Raw genomic sequence first — 18,596 nt, 5'->3', positions numbered from 1 at the left:
ATCATCAAAATGCAAAAGGTTCAAGACAAAGAGAGAATCTTAAAAGCAGCAAGAGAAAAACAGTTAGTTACCTACAAGGGAGTTCCCATAAGGCTGTCAGCTGATTTCTCATAAGAAACTTTGCAGGGCAGAAGGGGGTGGCAAGAAATATTCAGAGTGATGAAAAGCAAGAACCTACAACCAAGATTACTCTATCCTGCAAAGCTGTCATTTAGAATCGATGGCCATATAAAGAGTTTCCCAAACAAGAAAAAGTTAAAGGAGTTCACCACCGCCACCAAACCATTATTATATGAAATGATGAAGGGTGTTTTTGAAGAAAAAGATAAAATATATGAACAAACAAAATGGCAATGAATACATATCTATCGATAATGGATTCTACAAACAAAATGAACAGGCAGAACAGAAACAGTCTCATAGATACAGAGAACATTTTGTTGGTTGCCAGATGGGAGTGGTGTTGGGGGAATGGCTGAAAAAAGTGAAGGGATTAAGAAGTACAAATTCATTGCCAGACTGACAAACCTCAAAGGGAAAGGGGTTGGGGGGTGGGAAGAAATAAACCAAAGAACTTATATGCATAACCAATGGACACAGACAATAGTGTGGGAAAAGGCGGGAGGGGGGTGGGAGTGGGGAGGAGGGGGTCAATCGGGGAAAAACGAGGAACATCTGTAATACATTCAACAATAAAGATTTTGTTTATTTTTATTTTTTTATCCTCACCCGAGGACATTTTTCCATTTTTTGTACAGATAGAGTGGGAGGGAGAGAGAGGAAGAGAGAGAGAGAGAGAAACATCGATGTGAAAGGGACACATCGAGTGGCTGCCACCCACACGACCAACCAGGTCCGGGGACAAACTGCAACCGAGGTACATGCCCTTAGCGGGAACCGAACCTGGGTCTCCGGACCGCAGGCCAACGCTCTAACCGCAGAGCCAAACTGGCCAGGGCAACAATAAAGATTTTTAAAAAATAAAAAAAAATAAAAGTGTTTGGCATGATAAAAAAAAAATGCGTTTGCTATACCAGCTTTCACTTTTCCTAATGCTGCCATGTTAGTAGTGTAATGTTTGCTTTCTGGTCTCACTTGTCAAACTCAGCTACACGGAGCTACTATAGAGAAATGGAGTAATTATGTCATGAGTCTCTAATATAAAATGATTTATTTTCCTGGGGAAGGTATTAAGAAATACAAATTGGGTGTTAGACTGAGGAACCTCAATGGGAAGGGGGGTGGGGGCTTGGGAAGAGATAAACTAAAGAATTTACATGTATATATGCATAACCAAAGGACACATACGATCGTGTGTGGGAAGGCAGGAGGGGTGCAGGAGCAGGGAGGAGGGGGTCAATAGGGAAAAAGGGGGGACCTCCGTAATACATTCATCAATAAAGATACGTTTTTAAAAAATGATTTATTTTCCAGTTTTGTTTTCCAGAAAGCAAAACAAAACCAGGTCGGCACAGTTGTGCTGCAATGAGGCAAGCAAGCTGAAGAACTGAGACAAAGCATCCTAATGGGAAGGAAACAGGCGTGGAAATATCTAGAAGTCCTTGGCTGAGATGTGGCTGCGGTTCCCGCCTCAGTCGGGTTGGCACCTGCAACCAGGATTGGTCCAGGGCGACCGGGGGTCCAGCGGGACCTCAGTGCCCGGGTCTGTGGAGGTGGCTGGGAGGGGGTCACCGGTGCAGCCCTGGGCGCTTTCTGAGCCTGGGGCCGGCGCGGGGTCAGCGCGGGGTCGGCGCGGGGCCGGGGCGGGGCCGGGGCGGGGCCGGGGCGGGGCCGGCTCCCTGCGAGGGGCGTGTCCTCGCCTGGCCCCGCCCCAAGGCCGGCCGGCGAACGTGGGGGCGCGTCGCGGGGCGCGCGGAGGCCGCGGGGAGATCAGTGTGCGGGCGCGGAGGGGGCCTGCGGCTGGGCGCTGTCGGGCCGGCGGAGCGCGTCGCCGCGGCTGGAAGCAGGGCGCGCCAGGCTGTCCCGGGAATGCGTTCGCTCGGCACCAACATGGCTGCGGCCTTGCGAACTGCGGGCGTCCTGCTCCGCGAGCGGAGTAAGTGGGCGGGCGCGGCAGCCGCGACGCCGGGGTCCCCCCGGGGGGCTTCCGGGACCCCGGCCGACTGTGCGGGGGGGCGAGGGGCGGAGAAGGGGGTGGAAGGGACCCTCCCCTGGCAGGGTCGAGAGTGGGTGCGTGGGTCACCTAAGGCCTCTAGGAGGCTGTGGAGGGGCTGGAGTCCTGCCCGGCAGCTGGAGGCGGTCGGCAGTCAGCAGTGGCAGAATTTCTCAGAGTCTTAGTTACTTTTTAAAAATATTATGTTAGACCCTTGTAACATTCAACACTTGTTTATTTATTTTTTAAATCCTCATCCGAGGATACTTTTTCCATTGATTTTAGAGAGAGGGGGAGGGTGAGAGGGAGAGACATCAGCGTGAGAGAGACATATCCACAGGCTGCCTGCCCACGTGCACCCCAGGACTGAACCTGCCAGGGGCCTTTTGGTGCACCCATGATTCTCAACCAAGTGAGCCGCACTGGGCTGGGCCCAAGTTTTAGTTGTTATCTGTAAAGTTGATTAAGGACAGGGACAGGATTGTTGTGAGGATTAGGGAGGACCGTGTGTTAAGGGCCTGCCATAGGGGAGGACTGTAATGAAGACATTTTCCGTGGAGCTCAAAGGAGTCAGGAGGCTTTGGCTAGAGATACATGACAAAGATTTATTTAAGGATTTTAGTTTGCAAGGGGCAAACACCACTAGGTAATGCCCAGAGTAAGGAGAAAGAAAAGTTTGAGTTTTATGATAAGAAGCACCTGTTTGAAAAAAATGCAGTCCTGCATTCTTAGCCATCGGATTGGCTCAAGATGGTAATCTTCCAGATGTCCAGTGCTCTGAATAATGGAACATTTTCTTCTTGAGGTTATTCAGATGGTTCACTGAAGGTTTGATGTACGTCTAGACATTGATGCATAAGAGACTAATGTATATTCAGGTATTGACAGAGGATTCAAAAGTTCATATATTTAAATTCCTGGGCTAGTTAAGGCAAGGATAGAATTGTTTCTTTATGCCTCAGCTTACTTTCTCTTAATAATTTAGCAGCTTGACCCTAGTGATTCCATTTTATTTCTTCACTGTACAGTATTCTTCAGCATCATCATGGGCATCTACTCCTGGCTTCCCACCCTTGTGATGGAGGGAAAATGTGCCCACTGCTTCTCTGCTCTAGCCCCTGGCATCATCTGGTGCTCACTTGTCCTTGGCAGCAGGACCCACTAGCCTGCACCAGTGATTCTTAGAGCTATTTGGAGAACAAATATGACCCATGGACAACCCCACACATTTCTGATGCAGACCCTGGATGCAGATTGTGTCTACAGGATAAGTGGACTGGACTCTGGTTCAGACATACTTGGTTGGGATAGTAGCTCTGCACTATTTTTTTTTTTTATCCTCACTCGAGGACATTTTTCCATTTTTTTTGTTCAGATAGAGTGGGAGGGAGAGAGAGGAAGAGAGAGAGAGAGAAACATCGACGTTAAAGGGACACATCAAGTGGCTGCCTCCTGTACGACCCAACCAGGGCTAGGGACAAACTGCAACCAAGGTATGTGCCCATAGCGGAAACCGAACCCAGGTCTCTCTGGACCACAGGCCGACACTCTAACCACTGAGCCAAACCAGCCAGGGCTGAACTGTTGTTTTTATTTTTTTCATTTTTTGTTCAGATAGAGTGGGAGGGAGAGAGAGGAAGGGAGAGAGAGAAATATCGACGTGAAAGGGACACATCGAGTGGTTGCCACCCGCACGACCCAACCAGGGCGCTTTAACTGCTGAGCCAAACCAGCCAGGGCAGGGCTGCACTGTTCTTAACTGTGACCCCTTGAGCAAGACACTCAACCTGGCTTGAGTCTTGGTAAACATGAAAGGAATAAGGTAGTATTTCAGAGGCTTGCCATGAAGATCAGCTGGATATAGGTAAAACCTGTAGCAATAGTGTCTAGCATGCATTCAATACATCGAGGCCTTCAAAATGTTCAGTTATGGCCCTGGCCGGTTTGGCTCAGCGGTTAGAGCATTGGCCTGCAGTCTGGAGAGACCCGGGTTCGGTTCCCGCTAAGGGCGCGTACCTTGGTTGCAGTTTGTCCCTGGCCCTGGTTGGGTCGTGCAGGTGGCGGCCACTCGAGGTGTCCCTTTCACGTCGATGTTTCTCTCTCTCTCTCTCCCTCCCACTCTATCTGAACAAAATATCGAAAAATGTCCTTGGGTGAGGATAAAAAAAAAAAAGTTCAGTTATGTAAAAGGCTGCAGTATACTAATGTGCTTAATTAATGCATTGGAACGATGACTGGACACAGAGCTGACTACTTTTTCTAAGAAATTTCCTAACCCATCAGCATCTACCGAGAGGGAATGGAGAGAACCCACTCAGAACCTCCATATCTTATTACAGGTGTCTTTATTAGGAAAATAATAAGGGCTCAGAGGACAGTGAGGATCAGGTCACTCAGGCCACTAGGAGACAAAAGGCATGATCTTTTTAAGAAGAGGAAGCACAGTGGCAGTAATGGGGCCTAAAGAAGTAGCAAATAAATCTTTCCTTTCATTGACCTTTCCTGTCGCAATTAAATTCTGACAGGCTCTAGATTTGAGGTCACAGAACAGTATGTGAGAAACTTTAAATGATTTGTTGTTCAGGTTATAAGTAACTAAGTGGCCGGATTCTGAAACCATAACAAGTACATTTGACATCCAGTTGTATTATGGACTCTGATTTTTAAGATGTGGTTATAACCTTTGAGTCATCTTGTTTCACGTGAAGGGATTAACATTATCTGGGTTAGAAAAAATTGAGTAGTATTTCTGAAATGGATTCTGAAAGTAAGAATGGAAAAGCAAAGTTTTACATTCTGTTTTTAGCATATGGCTCCCTGGGATGTATCAGGTACACACACACACACACACACACAATTAGAAAGTTGGTAGAATAATGAATTATTGTTTTTCTTTGTGACTGTTTCTCCTTTTTATTTTAATCCTCACCTGAGGATATTTTCCCACTGACTTTTAGAGAGAGTGGAAGGGAGGGAGGGAAGGGAGAGAGAGAGAGAGAAACATTGATGTGAGAAAGACACATGGGTTGGTTGTCTCCTGCACGACCCCGTCCAGGACCAGACCTGCAACCCAGGTATGTGCCGTTGACCAGGAATTGAACTCGAAACCCTTCAGTCTGAGGGCTGACACTCTAAATGAGCCAGACCAGTCAGGGCCTTTGTGACCTTTTCTTTCCAAATTTTCTACATAAGCATCTATGTTTTTCATAATTAGAAAATAAATTCTAGAACAATAGAGTATCAGTGTTTAATGACATTATACCATTTTGGCTCCATACCAGAAAATAATTTGTTTCTTAAGCTTCCCCTCCCCAAGTGCTTATTAATAGTCACAATATTAGAACCTTATTTCTGTTAGTTATTTAAATGACACATTTCTTTTTTTATTAAAAGAAGGTGTCATTTATACAATATACACAAATATACCCATTAAAAATGAGAATATGGATATATATATTTTTTACTTCTTTATTAATTTATTTTTGTTACAGATGTTTCTCCTTTTTCCCCCATTGACACCCTCCTCCTGATCCCACCTTTCCCCTAAATGGCACATTTTTATAAGTACTTTTTGAAATAATCCTCTCCTATGTGGTAGAAAAGGACTTGGTTATATAATTAAGTACTTGTGTACGTTGCTTTTTCTACCCTCTTCTGCCCCACCCTAAGCAAAATATTGAATAATTTGGTTTTGGAGAACCAGTTGATAGCCATGAACTCCTTAAATCACAGGTATACTTTTTTTTTTTTTAAGTCATAGGTATACTCTTTTTTTTCCTCTTTATTGATTTTGGAGAGAGAGGAAGGGAGAGGGAGAGAGAGAGAGAAACATTGATAAGAGAGAACACTGATTGGTTGCCTCCTGTGTGCCCCCCACTGGGGATTAGGCCCACAAACTGGGCCTGTGCCCTGGCCAGGAATTGAACTGATGACCTCTTGATGCATGGGTCGATGCTCAACCACTGAGCCACCCTGGCCAGGCATAAATCACAGGTACACTTTTGAATGCTTTACCTATTGAGTTTGTCCAGGAGTTAGGAAGTTTTGTTTTCTTCTCTTCTCTTCTGCACATCCCTCAGTTTTATACCTTTTATTGTTTGTAGGTCTTCCAAAGGTAGACCAGTTGTCCATATCAGGAGTAGAATTACCTAATTTTAGTTCACAAGTGGGCAAGTACCTAATACTGAGTACAGCAGGACCTCAAATAACGTTTTGTCCAACAACATTCTGTGATAACACTGATGAAATGCCTTAGGAACTTAACTCTTGTTTACATCAGTTAGCCTGTGGTAAAACTGGTTTCATTATATGGTTGTTTTACTTAAAGTCATAGAAACTATTGATGACATTAAGTAAGGACTTCCTGTGCTCTTACGTCTTGCTTAACCACGTGCAGTGTGCCCAGTACTGCTCTTGGAGCTGGACGTAGAATTTTTTTCCTAATCTTCGTAACAGCTTTGCATGATTTACCTTATCACCATTTTACAGATGAGAAAAGGGAGACTTGGAGTAGTTCGGTGAGTTGCCCAAGCACTGCCACGCAGCTTGGTGGTCCTGTTAGGGATTTCTCCTCAGATCTGTCTGGCTCCAGAACACGTGCTGTCTGTACCTCACAGTGCTGTCTGTGCCTTTGGATTGCTCTACAGCTGTGAGCTCAGTCTATTCAGGGATCTCAGTTGGTATTTCAAATGATCACTTTAAACTTTTTTTTTTTCTTTTTAAACTTATCTTTATTGTTGAATGTATTACAGCTGTCCCTCCTTTTTCCCCCCTTGACCTCCACTGCCACCCCCTTCCTACACTATTGACTGTGTCTTTTGGTTATGTATATATGCATAGAAGTTCTTTGTTTTCTCTCTTCCCTCCCCACCTCCCTTCTTCCCTTTGAGGTTCCTCATTCTAACAACCAATTTGTACTTCTTAATCCTTTCATGGTTTTCACCCTTCCCCCAACCCCCCTCCCATCTGGCAGCCAACAAAAAGTTCTCTGTATTTATGAGTCTTTTTCTGTTCTGCTTGCTCATTTTGTTTGTAGATTCAATTGTTGATAGATATGTATTTATTGCCATTTTATTGTTCATATTTTTTTATCTTCTTCAAGAAAACCCTTCAACATTTCATATAATATGGGTTTGGTGGTGTTGAACTCCTTTAGTTTTTTCTTGTCTGGGAAACTCTTTATATGTCCATTGATTCTAAATGATACCTTTTCAGGATAGAGTAATCTTGGTTGTAGGTCCTTCCTTTTCATCATTTTAAATATTTCTTGCCACTCCCTTCTGGCCTGCAAGGTTTCTTTTGAGAAATTGGCTGACAGCCTTATGGGAGCTCCTACATTGTAGGTAACTAACTGCTTTTCTCTTGCTGCTTTAAAGATTGTCTCTTTGTCTTTAACCTTTTACATGTTGATGATGATGTGTCTTGATGTGGACCTCTTTGGGTTAATCTTGGTTGGGACTCTCTGTGCTTTCTGGACTCATATGTCTGTTTTCTTCACCAAGTTAGGGAAGTTTTCTGTCATTATTGTTTCAAATAGATTTTCCATTTCTAGTCCTCTCTCTTCTCCTTCTGGAACTCCCATGATGCGAATGTTGGTATGCTTGAAGTTGTCTCACAGGCTCCTTATACTATCCTCATTTTTTTGGATTCTTTTTTTTTGCTGTTCTGATTGGGTGTTTTTTGCTTCCTTATATTCCAAATCGATGGTTTGCTTCTTGGGTTCATCTACTCTACTATTGATTCCCTATAAATTATTCTTTATTTCAGTTAGTGCCTCCTTAATTTCCGACTGGCCCTTTCTTCTGCTCTTGAGGCCCTCACTAAGTTCACTGAGCTTCCTTATAAGCAGTGTTTTGAACTCTTCATCTGTTAGATTGCCTATCTTTATTTTGTTTAGTTCTTTTCCTGGAGTTTTGTTCTGTTCTCTCATTTGGGACATGTTTCTTTGTCTCCTCATTTGGTTGCCTCTCTGTGACTGTTTCTATGTATTAGATAGAGTTGCTATGTTTCCTAGTCTTCCTAGGGTAGCCTGTTATAGTAGGTGTCCTATAAGGTCCAGTGGCATAGCCTCCCTGGTCACTCACTGGGCCCTTGAGGTGCACCTCTCATGTGAACTGTACACCCTTCTGTTATAATTGAGTCTTGATTGCTGTTAGCACATCAATGGGAGGGTTTTACTCAGGCTGAGCAGCTGCAAGGACTGGCTGTGCCCACTGCCCACTGGCCTCTGACTACCTTGGATGATCAGCTGTGTAGGGGCCCACCACACAGAGCAAGACTTACTTCAGCAGGGCTCTGGCACCCACTGAGTTCATTCCTTGAGTGTATCACTTGTGGAGGTGGTTGGGTGGTATGCTTCGATGTAGTGTGAAGCTGTCCACCAGGTGTGCTGGCTCTGGGGCAAGGTCAGCTTGTGGTTTACCCGGGGCCACAAGGCATAAGCTACAAAGCAGTCTACAGATGGCTGCTTTTTGTGCTGGGCTTGGAAGTACCCAGGCAGAACCAAGACTGGCTGCTTCTAGTGCCAGACCTGGGGCCACTTAGCGAGAGGTATGGGGCTCGCTGTGGCCAGAAATGCTGCTTGTTTGAGAGAATTAAGAAAAGTCTGAAGCAGGAGTCAAAACAGGCCATTTCCTTGGTAAAGCCACTAGAACAGCTTGGGTGGGTCCAAAAGCTGGGTGGGGCAGGGCCTCAGGGAATCACCAGGGTGGGGCAAACAGTGTGAGCCAGGTTGCTGGAGTCCCAGATATGCTGCCCCTCTGCGGGCCTCGTGGGGGAGGGGCTCACCAAAAGAACAAAAGCCTCTGCCAGCATGTTTGTCCAGGAGAAAACTGCCTCTCCAGCCCTCGCCCTGATGCCAAACAGCTCAGTTCTTCTCTGTATGTCTCTGGTGCCTTTCAAGCTGCCTCCCCTCTGTGCTGGAGCTCAGCAGGAGCGAGTCTGAGTAAATCCATGCGAGGGCCCTTTAAGCGGAGCTGCCAGGGACTCTCTCAGCCTCAGTTCCCACTGGTTTTACAGCCAGAAGTGATGGGGACTTCTCTTCCTGGCACTGGAACCCTGAGCTGGGTGCCTGGTGTGGGATGGGACCCCTCATTCCCCAGGGAGGACCTTCCCAGCCAAGGTGTCCCTCCTGATTTTTATCTGCCACACGTGGGTGTGGGGCCTGCCCATCTGCCTCTGCCCCTGCCCCCGCCCCTCCTACCAGTCTCCATGTGGCTTCTTCTTTAATTCCATAGATGTAAGACTTTCAGTCATCTTGCTTTTGGGTGGTTTTGAAGGGTGTTTGTTCTGTAGTGTAGTTGTAATTTTGATGTGGTTGTGGGAGGAGGAGATACCGTGTTTTCCTATCCCGCCATCTTACCCGGAAGTAGCACCTTAAACTCTTTTCGCTAGATGATCTTTTGGTAGGAGACGTTGTTTCTCTAGAACCTTCAGAATGTTAGGGGAAGAGGTGTGTTTTAGAGAAGTCTTTGGGAGTTGGGTGTCTTAACTCTTAAGTTCTGAGAAGACAGGATCCATGATTAATAACATCTCCCTCCTATGAGAATTTGTTCAATCACAGACAGGAATTTTGTAAGCAGAGGGTATTATAACAGTTTGGCAGCTTGAATAGCTCCCAAATTGTTCTAGGTACTAGTTGGAGGGTCTTGTCGCACCCCTACCCCTTTTTAAGGTTCACAGGAGGAAACTTTATTTTATTACCAGCAGTCATATTATGGGATGCCCAAGTTCTGTTCTTGTACTCCATGGAATCTGATATAATCTCATTCATGTAAGGAATTGCAGACATTATGGCATGATTAATAATCTGGTTAAATCTCATAATGCAGTTTGGAATTGAACATGTCTAAAATAAAGAGATGTGGCTTTATATGAGACTTCATTTGAGCCGAATTGAACTTCCTTATGTCAGTCTTTGCGCTTCCACTTTGAGTTAGTAAGAATTATTCAGCACAAGCTCATGTAATTGGCTCTGTTGGGAATGGGCACAATCTGGATAGCTGGAACTTGAAGTAGCCTGGAGATACCATTCTCCTGTATTTTATAGACATTCTTGGTGATAAAAATCAGCAGGTGTTGTCCGTAAGCTCTGGACACTTACAAATGCATCTAATGCCAGCATTAATCCTGTGTGGCAGACCCTGTGCAGAACGCTTCACTGATCTTATTTGCTATAATCCTCGCAAGGGTCCTGATAGAGTGTCTTCATTTTACACCTGGGGAAACTAAGGCTCAGAAATATTATAACCCAACCGCAGTCACATTACTAATAAGTAGCAGAACTGGATTCAGAGTCAGATCTGCTGGTCCCCAGCCCGAGTTCCTTACCAGGACACCTATGACTCGTAAATAGGAGGAGGAGGAGAGAGACTGATCTCAAGCTGGTTTCAAATTTGTTGGTTTGAGAATGCAGAAGGGAGGTCATGTGTCCAGGGTGGGGCTACAGCTGAGCATGGCCCATGGGCTCCTCAATTCAGGTGGGTTCTCTAGGCCCATCACTAACTCTTGTGGGGCCCAGGATAAGAGTACAAATGGAGAACCGTATATCGTGTGGGACAGCGAGCTAACAAACTGTGACATGTATTCTATTTTTCTACACTGATAAATAAACCTTCATAATGACCTGGAAGGGTAAACTCTCAAACTCTTCAGAGTTCCTGCAGAAATGTGGAGGCTTGAGGGACTTGCCATCGGCCTGCAGGCCTCCCTGCCTTTCCCCCTGCCAACTCTGGCCTGCACGGTGAGAGGTGTATGCATACACATGTGTGCACTCTCCAGCTTGTATGTTCAAGCTCCATTCTTGCCCTTGCAAACAGGCACTTGTTAGGTACCTTCTGGGTCAAGAATTGCTTACATTGATGCCATGATCAGCCCTCAGGAGGATGGACCCAGAAAAGAGGACTGTGCAGATCCTGGAAGTGGGTGTGGGGCTTTGGAGGCAGAGCATTCTTGGGTCCTGGGACCCTGATCAGGAATGTGGGGTTTGGACTTGTGGGTCCATGAGTCCTTGGTCATGCAGACTCCATACCCCGTGAGGTGGGGTGCAGCAGGGGGAGCACCAGAGTGGGCCCTGTAAAGCAGAAGACCACCTTGCCAGGGTCCACGGGCACTACTGAGGTTCTCAGCACGGGTGCTTGGTTGGAGAAGGCTTACAGGGAGATATGAGATCTGGGCACCTGGTGGAGAACTGGCCCAGCTTCCACTTCTTCAGCAGTGGCTCTTACCCTTTTCTGCAGGCTTCTCACCTTTCATATGAGCAGCATGCTGTCCTCAGTATCTTTCATAAGGCACAGTGATTCTTGTGAGGCGTCCTGTCGAATCTGTGGCAAGGCAGGGAGAGGAGGTGTGTGGTTTATAAAAAGGCTCTGTGCAGGTCCTGATAAGCCATCATAGGAGGTGCCAGCACACCCCCTTGGAGAGGCTTTTAAGTGCCTTCACCCTCCTGCAGAGAAATGGGGGTGGGGATCATCTCTACTATAGCATCTCTTTAAATTTTAAATCTAGGAATTATGCTCTGAGGACCACTTCAAAAGAAATTACTTCCCAGCTAGATTTCATGCTACCACTTTAATTTTGTCACAGTGGTGCCTGGCAGCTCAAGGGCCCATCAGCCATGGAGGTGCCAGTCGGATGCAGCAGCTGGAGCGGCAGCCGCCACAGAAACAGCCCAACGTGCCAGAAGCCCCAAACCTCAAGTTCAACCAGGGAAGAGGTATGAGTCCAATTTCAGGTACTAATAAGGATTTCTCTTTACTGATGCAAACACCAGTGGATACAAGCTACCCAGGAGGGAACATGCTGGGAAAACCCAGTATATAAGGAGCAGGATGTTATTTTCTTGGCTTCCTTTCTTTTAAAAAAAATTTTTTTTTTCCTTTGATTTTAGAGAGAGAGGAAGTGAGAGGGAAAGAGAAATAGAAACATCGATGAGAGAGAACATCGATGGGCTGCCTTCTGCATGCCCTCTACCAGGGATTTGGCCCACAATCTGGGCATGTGTCCTGACCAGGAATCGAACCGGCGACGTTTTGGTGCATGGGTGGACGCTCAACCACTGAGCCACATCAGCTGGACTATTAGCTTCCTTTCAGTATCTGTTAAACTATTAAATAAATTTCATCTCCACCCCCAACCCCTCTTAGGGCTTAAACATTTAAAAAATTTTTTTACAGATTTTTAAATCATTTATTAATTTATTTTCCATCTTTGTTGAGGTATAATTGACAAATATAAAAATCCCACAAGGCTTTTGTTAAAGGACTCAGAGTTGAGTATAAGCAGCCTGCAAATCATGTAGGAATTTATTTCTGGAATATATCACATAACACAAATTATATGTATACCGGAAATGTATTTATGAACCTAACATAATTATACCTATGAAATGTATGTTCTGTTTAGGATAAAGAATAACTAATCTACCAAGAATGTCTGCAGTGAACTCGACCATTGTTTTTCATCTGTTAACACAGTGATCATAATTGTAAATGACATAATAGGATTTATAATTTATTAAAGAAATAAAGTACATGTTTCATTCTTCACCTCTGCTGTTTGCCGGGGGACGTCAGCAGGCGTGGCCTTCTCGCTGGGTATCCTCTTTCATGACGGAAACCACAGCTATTCTCAAGTCTTTCTCTGGTGCAGAGACAACGAAGACTACAGACAATTATTTGAATAAGTACATAGAACACCACACTTACGCACCAAGCACAGTGAAAGAAAGTAGTGCTGAACGATGTAACCCCTTGATCTTTGTAGTAGACCAGATGTTCTAGGAAAGTTATACAGCTATGAAAATATAATAGTCTTATTTTGTGTTTGTTATTTTTCTTTTTTAAATTGATTTTTTAGAGAGAGAGAGGAAGGGAGAGGGAGAGAGAAAGAAACATCAGTGTGCGAGAGCTAAACATGGATTGGCTGTCTCTTCCTACTGGGGATCGAACCTGCAACCTGGGCATGTGCCATGACCTGGACTCAAACTGGCAACTTCTTGGTGCACCGGACAATGTCTAACCAAGTGAGCCACACTGGCAAAGCATGTTTGTTATTTTTCATTATGTGACCAGGGGTACATTGATTGAGTACTAAGTAAACTGAGGTTTGCAGAGGATAGGGCATTAGGGGTGGGGCTCCAGATCATCTCCTTTCAACTCTCTGGCTTCCTAAAGATTGAATCTGGTGAGGAGAGCAGGAAGCACAGACACTCTCCATTCTGGGGTGCTGAGCAGGGTGCCATTCTGCCTGGACACCCAGGGCCCCTCTTCTCACCTTAGCCACAGTATAGGGTGCTCTAAGTTCTTAGGATGCTTGGTGTAACCTGAAGAATTGATTCGATGTGGAACCTTGGAAAAAAAATTATTTCACTATTATTTCAGTGGCAAAAGTCAATATAAATAGCTTTAATAGTAAATTATTAATGTTTAATAAAATAAAAATATAGGAATTCTATTAAATTACTTTATTTATTTATTTTTTTTATCCTCACCCGAGGACATTTTTCCACTTTTTGTTCAGATAGAGCGGGAGGGAGAGAGAGGAAGAGAGAGAGAGAGAAACATCGATGTGAAGGGACACATCGAGTGGCTGCCACCCGCACGACCAACCAGGGCCGGGGACAAACTGCAACCGAGATACGTGCCCTTAGCGGGAACCAAACCCAGGTCTCTCTGTACCGCAGGCCGACGCTCCAACCGCTGAGCCAAACCGGCCAGGGCTATTAAATTACTTTATATTATATTTATACAAAAGAAATAAAGCAGTTGGTGTGGTTCAGTTGGTTGAGCGTTGTCCCATGCACCATGAGGTTGCTGGTTCAATTCCCAGTCAGGTCACATACTCAGGTTGCGGGCTCAATCCCTGGTAGGGGGCATGCAGGAGGTGGCTGATGGATGTTTCTCTCACATCCATGTTTCTAGCTCTCACTTTCTTTCCCTTCCTCTCTCTGAAATCAATACAAACATAGTGAAAAGAAAAAAAAAAAAGAATGAGTTCATTTTTATTTTAGGAAATACAGTACAGACAGGCAAAAAATAGATATATATTAAACCAGTGATGATCTCACCATCCAGTATTTTGACTCCATATCTGTATCTATTAATATTCACTCAGTGTATATTTACCAAAATGTAACAATACTGTACACATTAGTTTTATAGCTTCCTCTTTATTTAATAGTATATCACCACATAAATATAAACATTCTAAATTATTTTTGTAAGGGTATTAAATCATAATTTATTTTATCTGGTCCCATATTATGGGGCATGTAGGTTATTTCTAGTTTTTAGATATGAGACATGATGAAGTAACAAGTGTCTTTGTGAATCTTCTGATGGTACACATTGGAAGGCATTGTGCTGCTTGGTGCTTGGCCTAGACTAGACTAGACAATACTAGACTAACACTCTGCTAGACCAGGAGTCAGCGAACCTGCCTGTAAAGGGCTAGAGAGTAAATATTTTAGGCTTTGTGGGTCATTAAATTTCTTTGGTTGCTATTCAACTCTGCTGTTGTCATGTGAGAGCAGCCGTAGATAATATGTATAAATGAGCTGCGTTCCAATAAAACTGTATTTAAAAAACAAGTTATGGAGGGCAGTTTGGAAATTTGATGCATGGATTATAGTTTGCTAAACCCTGTTCTAGAGGCAGCATAGACCCTCAGGCCAGTTACATCTGGTAGGTTGACTGTATACAGTAGAATAGAATTTTACTTATTAATTGATGAGCTAAGTTTCTGTGAAGTGCCATTAATAGTTCAAAGGAAGAACCTCATATTTTGAGAGTCTCAGAATAGAAAAATGGCAAAACGTTGACACCTTTTCAAGTGAGAAGTTTTAAATATGTTATGCTGCATACTCTTTAACATTTAACAAAAGGAACTTGCTATTCAGACCTTGGTCTCAGATGTGCTGTCTGGATGGGCAGAGAGATAGAGACCCTCAACTAAAGCTTTGTACTTCACATTCTGGAAAAGAGGGATGTGGGACCAGTGCTTACTAATGCATCATTTGTCATGCACAACACAGTTTTGAATTAAGTGCATGCATAGTAGGTATTTCCAAATCGTGTGCATCGCTTTCGTGTGTAAGAGCAACATGCTTTGCAAAACATGGGTTTGCAGGGCAGGGTATGTCCCATTTAAAGCAACTCTCGTTCTGAGCTCAGGTGTAGATGAAAAACAGTTCTAAATCCCGTTTGCACATTGATGCCCTCCGTGGCTTAGGTAAGTCTCTTAGCCTGGGGTTTCTTAACCACTAATCTTTTAACTGGCAGCAATCCATGGAAAAATGCACTTAATTTATTGTGAGTCACAGATTTTGAAAGTGAAAGACAGTATCCCAGGAGAACACTGGTGGTCTAAGTAGAAAGATTAGGGGAATATTACAGTTTCACAATTTAATGAATCTGGAAATTTCAGGTATCAAGAAAAGAAAACTAAACACGTTTGTTAATTCATTGATAGGACTTCTGGTCAGAGGAGGTGGAAAAGTTATAGAACAATGACATCTTCGGTGTAGTTGTGTGGTTTAATAAAAAGGAGATTAAACCTCCTTCAACCGAGGGTGGGGAGCATTTTGCCATGTCACATTTGATTGTCACACCTGGGATGGGGTATGTGCTTCTGCCATTTTGTAAGTAGAGGCCAGGGATGCTACTAAACTGCTACAATGCATAAGACAGCCCTCCACAACCAAGGATCATCCAGCCCAAAATGTCAGTGGTGCCGAGTCTGAGAAACCCTGGTCTAAGACAATGAGGTGAAAAGTGAGTTTAGTGAATCTTTATAATGGGGTCTAAATGAGAAAGTCCCTGTCTTCATTGTAATGCAGCCTTTTCCTTTTCCCAGGAATTGGTTCTGATTTTGAAAATTTAGGCTGTGAATTTAGATTTCTACCTCATTCACCTAGAGTATGCTTGATCAAGAAAACAGTTTCCACACCTATTTGACATACTGCTGTCTACCATCGCCAAATGTTAACAATTGCATATAAAATATCATCATAATATCATTAGCTTTAGAGCATATTGAGAATAGTCTTCCAAATGAGAGCCCTCAGCAGGATTGGTTTAATCCCTGTGTTCACTAACAGAGGTCTTGACTTAGGAGATTTAGATGGTGCATTCGTAATGACAGTGTTTTAGATAAACCTCAGACTAGTTATTTCTCAGCTGCTTTATCAAGAGTTACTGGAGTGTATATTCCCACAATGGAATATTATTCAGCCATGAAAGGAAAGAAGTACCTGGTTGATGCTACAACTTAGATGAATCTTGAAAATTTTATGCTAAGTGAAAGAAGGCAGACACAAAAGGCCATATGCTATATGATTCTGTTCCCATGAAATGTCCTAAATAGGCAAACCCATAGACCCAGAAAGTGGATTGGTGGTTGCCAGGCATGAGGGGAAGGAAAATGGGAGCAGCTCTAATGGGTACAAGGTTTCTTTTTTGGGTAATAAAATGTTCGGGAATTAGATACTTGTGATGGTCCCATAACCTGGTAAATATATTAAATGCCACTGAATTGTACAGTTTAAAATGGTGAATTTTGTAGTATGTGAATTATATCTAAATTTTTTTAAATGAGAAAAAAGGAATGGAAGATACACTCCTATGTTTCCCTTAATTACCCACCTGCAACTCCTTTGCTCCCCTCCCCCCACCCCCTCCCCCACTTCCTTTGCTCTCCCCACACTATTTTCTGTGTTCATGGGCTATGCATGTAGGCGCTTAGCTAATCCTACCTGCAGACTCTTATACTGTCATCACATGGCTACCTGTTCATGGGGACACACAGGCCTCCAGGCCATGGTCCTGCCTCAGGCTCTGACCTCAGAGTTTCCAGTCTCTGGTCATGGTCTTCTGGAGGCTCCCAGAAGCCTTTGGGAGGCAATGGCCCTGTTCTGGCTCCATCTTACCCCTGGCAGGTTTGGGAATAGAGAATTCTTTCTGGCCTGGCTCACTCGGACTGTGTAGGCTCCAGACTTGCTCTGGATTTTAGAAGTTTACATTTTTTCATAGGCCTTTGGTTTTTTTGATTTCTCAGATGCTGTTTGACCTAAAACTTTTATCAACAGATTTTTTTCCCCTGCTACTGCTTGCTCATTCCGTGATTGATTCGTTAGCCTGGAACTGATCTGAATAAGTTAGACAGTTCCTCACAGGAATTACCTAACGGAGTAAAAATAGGTGCTGGAGAAAGAAGCAGGGTAGCAAGAAATAATTTAAATCAGTAATAATTTAATTTAATAATTCATTAAAGAGAAGGTATCAGAGTAAGACATGGGTATACAATTGTATGGAAACCCAAGGCTTCTCTGTGTATAATAGAACTTTCTGTGTGCACCAATCATGCTAAGTGACTAAGTACATTATCTATTTAATTCTCAAAACAACCTTTTGAGGCAGGTGGTAGTCTGTCTATTTTACAGATGAGGAAACTGACATTTGGAGTGGTCAAGAGTCCTGTGTATTCATAAGACATTCACATGAAGAGGTGCTTCTGCCTCAGGACAAGTTTAGGCCTATACCTTGATTCTCAGTACCCCAAGAATGGGATCTTTGTTCAGTGCTGACAGTTTAATGGAGAAACATTTTGAGCCCAGGGAAGACCAGTACCAAGGACGGAGCTTCTCAGTGAAGGTCAGAGTCTGAGCTGGGACCACACGGACCTGGAGGCCTTGTGCATTCCCTCACAGGTCGCCATGGGATGGCAGTGAACAGATTAGGTGAGAGTTTGCTAGCGGAACCAAGAGTCCACCATAGAGGAAAATAAAAAGTGGTACAAATCAACTGTTGCATTTTCTTATGTAGGAAGCCGAAAACTGGAATACTAATGTTAAACATGGGAGGCCCTGAAACCCTTGGAGATGTTCACGACTTCCTTTTGAGGCTTTTCTTGGACCAAGACCTGATGACACTTCCTATTCAAAAGTAAGTTACCTATGAACACCTGTATGTATTTATAACTTGTCCAATGTGTTTTGCCTTACATGTATCTCAGTTCTACAGTTTCAAAAATAAATGGTTTTAATGCATATGTGGTAGTGGCTAGAGCAGCATTATGACTTTGTGTTAGACATGATATTGGCAGACTTGCAGGAGAGAGACAGGAAGTCAGTGAGTATTCTTGAGCCCATTCCTCCCAGGGCTCTAGAGACTGCGTGTCTGACACAGTGAGGTCCCTTTAAAGATCTGTGGAGATGGATTTGGTCTTCACACTGAACAGCTGATTATTCATTTGTGCTGTGAATATAAAATTTATACACATATATAGTAAAAATGCCAATAGTATACAGGTGTTCACAGGAAAAAGCAAGTGTCCGTTTTACCTTGGACTCCAGCCTCCCAGCTACCCACCCCGGAGGTGAGCACTGTTACATTAGAAATAGTTCATGTGTATGCAAGCATATGCATGTGTACGCATATATATCCCCCCTTTTCTTTACACAAATGTCAGTGTAATTATGTATATTATT

At 43.9% G+C, this 18,596-nt stretch overlaps 1 protein-coding gene across 4 annotated transcripts in view; it reads left to right on the top strand.

Annotated features, from left to right (window-relative positions):
* The first annotated feature begins 1,924 nt into the window (after nucleotides 1-1,924).
* The window catches only part of FECH (ferrochelatase), a 39,595-nt gene continuing 22,923 nt past the window's right edge, over nucleotides 1,925-18,596 (top strand). For 2 of the 4 annotated variants that reach the window (XM_036244198.1, XM_036244196.1), the window contains exons 1-3: nucleotides 1,925-2,056; nucleotides 11,696-11,843; nucleotides 17,932-18,051. In XM_036244198.1, the coding sequence (XP_036100091.1) occupies nucleotides 1,990-2,056; nucleotides 11,696-11,843; nucleotides 17,932-18,051 (335 nt within the window). In that variant the 5' untranslated portion in view covers nucleotides 1,925-1,989. Of the gene's footprint in view, nucleotides 2,057-11,695; nucleotides 11,844-17,824; nucleotides 17,847-17,931; nucleotides 18,052-18,596 lie in introns of those variants that run through there. The other 2 variants (XM_036244197.1, XM_036244199.1) reach the window with 2 other exon arrangements.

This window comes from Molossus molossus, unplaced genomic scaffold, assembly GCF_014108415.1.
Source record: "Molossus molossus isolate mMolMol1 unplaced genomic scaffold, mMolMol1.p scaffold_m16_p_6, whole genome shotgun sequence".
NCBI classification, from domain to species: Eukaryota; Metazoa; Chordata; class Mammalia; order Chiroptera; family Molossidae; genus Molossus; species Molossus molossus.
This window is presented reverse-complemented; position numbering and strand designations above follow the sequence as displayed.